Genomic DNA, 3,303 nt, shown 5'->3' on the forward strand with positions numbered 1-3,303 from the left:
TGTACTAAAATGTTACCATTGGGGGAAACTTTAAAGTTCATGTAGAATCTCCTGTTACCATTTCTTAAAACTGCACATGAATCTATAATTATTCCAATAAAAGTTTACATTTAAAAAATGTCTCTGACCTGATGGTGTCTACATTTGAGTAGAAACTAAGTATGGCTTCAGGGTAGCAGCAGGGCAAAATCCAAGACCATCTGCCCCCCTCCCCCTTGGAGTATTCATGCACTGTCATGGGAGATTCCATCCCATCCTTGTGACGTGTCATGAATCCTCTCCGGTGACTGAATGAAATCTAGACTTGGGAGTAGGCAGATGCAACACTAAGGGTGGAGTCCCAGGCCTCCCTGACCCCTTGACATAGGTATCTGGGAACTATCCAGCCTGCCTTTGATTCTCTAAACCAGGCACCAGGCACATCCCTGGGGCTTGCAGTATTCACATGGGACCATGCTTGGCTTGAGCCTAGTTTCCTACATCCCCACCACCATGCTCCTTCCACCTCTGCCTCAAATGCCTGGTCTGTCCTAACAGCACATTCACCTTGGAGAACCTTCTTTCCTGTACACTCGGGTGTGGCTTGCTGCCCTGGTTCTCAGCATCAGGCAAGTGCTCCTCAAGCCAGCCCTGGCGTGGGACTCAATCCTGGATCCTGAGCCCTTAGCCATGGCCAGTCGGGTCAGTGTCCAGATCTTTAACCCCCTCCTATAAAAGGCGATTCCCACACCCATCTGTTGAAGCTTTGGCTGTACAATGGGCCATCAAGATTACTACCAACCATCTAGCTCTGCCACTGTATTTTATTGCCTTAGAAGAACTTCAGAGGAAGGAAGCCATGTAAAAATAAAAAAAGGTCTGAAGAGACTTTAAAGTTTTTATTATTTTATAGTATGTCATGCCTTGCATAGAATGACCACAAAGCAACATGCCTTCCTGGCCACATAATTTACTAACAGGGCATGGTGAGAAGGCTGGAACTCCCAGACATACAATCTAGCCCACTGGAAAGAATGGAGGGAGGAAAGGGAGAGAAAGGGACAGAGAAAGAAGTAAAGATAAATGTTTATCTCTTCTCTGTCATTCTAAGAGCGATGAATACATGACAACATAATTTCTGATTCATGGTCATGGTCTTAATAGGAAAGGAGCTTTCTTTCTTTCTTTTTTTTTAAATCCTCACCCAAGGATATTTTCTTTTTTTTTTTTAATTTATTTTTTTTTTATTACAAAGAGTATTACAAGGATATTTTCCATTGATTTTTAGAGAGAATGGAAGAAAGAGGGAAAGACAGAGAGAAATATCGATGTGAGAGAAACACATCGATTGGTTGCCTCTTGCACATACCGACCAGGGCCTGGGGCCAAGGAGGAGTCTGCAACCGAGGTACGTGCCCTTGACTGGAATCAAACCTGGGACCCTTCAGTCCAAAGGCCGACACGCTATCTACTGAGCCAAACTGGCTAGGGCAGAAAGGGGCTTTCTTAGAAGTGCTAGAGCTATCAATAAATATTTGATCAATGCTCAAACAAGGTTTTTATGGCCAAAATGAAATGAAAGAAAGATACTGATAAGCTCTATCTCCAAACCTTTGTCTCAAAGCAAACACTGAAAGAATAAGCACCAAATGAAAGGAAGGACCCAGAGAGGGATCACACCTGTGTCCCCGGGAGCCTACCCATGGGGCCGCTCACGCCTGTCCTGTTTGCGATGAAGCCCTGTCCTGGACTTCCTGGGAAGGGGCCTGCTTCCTTGGGTCCCAGTCTGTGTCCGGGATGAATAACCCGTGGAGATCCAGGTGCATGTCCACATCAACATATGCACGAGCTAGTTCTGCAAAAGTTTTGGCATCCAGAATAAGCAGAAAAGGCAGCTTTTGGGGATCGGAGGAGACAATGGCCGATAAGAGAATTCCTTTGGGGAAACAAAAAGACACTTTGTAAAAGTGCAGCCTTGAACCTCCTCCAGCTGGAGGGACGAGCTTCTCAGCTGTTTCCCTGTCCTCTACGAATGTCAGTATCTATCAAAACAGAAGGAAAGTGAATTTTACATTCTGTGTGAGCAGAAGAGAAAGATCAGGGAACTGGGAGTCAGGAGACCTGCTTCCAGCCCTGGCTAGGCCAGTCCCTTTACCTCTCGGAACCTCAGTCTCCTCATTTGTAGAGTGGGATAATGTCCCTCCCCTCACAGGCTTGCTGAGAGGATCTCTTGCATGATGAATCATAAAAGCACTTTGTAAATTACTGCATGTGCTGCAGAATGGCTATTTCTCTACTATTTAGAAACTGATTATAGAGAATTGGTTTCGATGCTGCATTTAGGCTAATATGTGTCACTTGGCTAAATTCAGACTAGTTACACTTAAATGGCATTTGAATGAGCCCAATTCACCTCAAGGCAGCCTCAGCTTCCCCCTCTGTACAATGGAAACTTTCTAAGCACTCACTCTCAAGGAACAGAGGGTTAAACAAAATAATGCACATAAACTTCCAGCTAACATTTGTGCTTTGTCCCAGGGCCTCCCAGGTTTCAGAGTGGCTGAGCATAATTGAAGTCAGATTGGCTTGGTCTCAAATCCTATCTCTATAGGCACTGGGCGTGTGACCGTGGGCAAGTTACTTCATTCTTTTAGCCTCTCCTGTGGTGAAATGAAGACAATGCTACTCCCTGCCCATGGAGAAAATGCATGGGACACACTCTCATAGCCCAGTGGAAGGCCGGCCTCAGCAGGAGGTGGTACCCACAACCCCCCACCTCAGAGATGACAGTGACACGGGATCCCCAGCCTGGAGCCATGCCATGCATGATCAGTAGGTAGAAAACCGCTCCCTTCTCACCTGAGGGAAGCAGCTGGCAGGCTCCGTGGGGCAGCCCCACCCAGGGTTCTTGTTACCATCCTTAGCACCCTCATGGGTGTAGGCAGGGCATTTCTGGGTCAAAGTCAGAATCAAGGAGGGAAAGGACCATCTGTCATGTGGAAACCCAGAAAAGCAAGGTGGGCCTCAAACACACATTTCTAGGTGCTCCTTCCCCCAAAAGTTACATGCTTAGATAATGAAGAACTCTGACCCTGCCATGAAAGTGAATTTTAAAACCAAGATTCTACACTCTGGGAAAGGGTGGTGCTGCTCACTGGGAAGTGGACTTTTGTGTAGCGAATAATTCAATGCCAGGAGGTGATGGCTAACCTGGGGCCAGCCAGATAACCTACCCTCACAAAGGGACTTAGATGGAAGCTTTAAGCCAGAGTCAGCTTGACCTCCAGAGGGGCTGAAGACTAAAGGTCAACCACAGTTACGTGG

General features: G+C 46.5%; 1 protein-coding gene across 5 annotated transcripts in view; it reads right to left on the minus strand.

Annotated features, from left to right (window-relative positions):
• Window positions 1-1,407: 1,407 nt before the first annotated feature.
• The window catches only part of BCO1 (beta-carotene oxygenase 1), a 35,313-nt gene continuing 33,417 nt past the window's right edge, over window positions 1,408-3,303 (minus strand). For 3 of the 5 annotated variants that reach the window (XM_005862583.2, XM_014536727.1, XM_014536728.1), the window contains exon 11: window positions 1,408-1,915. In XM_005862583.2, coding sequence (XP_005862645.1) covers window positions 1,692-1,915 — 224 coding nt within the window. In that variant the 3' untranslated portion in view covers window positions 1,408-1,691. The remainder of the gene's footprint in view (window positions 1,916-3,303) is intronic. The other 2 variants (XM_014536729.1, XM_005862584.2) reach the window with 2 other exon arrangements.

Source organism: Myotis brandtii, unplaced genomic scaffold (genome assembly GCF_000412655.1).
Source record: "Myotis brandtii unplaced genomic scaffold, ASM41265v1 scaffold165, whole genome shotgun sequence".
Taxonomy (NCBI): Eukaryota; Metazoa; Chordata; class Mammalia; order Chiroptera; family Vespertilionidae; genus Myotis; species Myotis brandtii.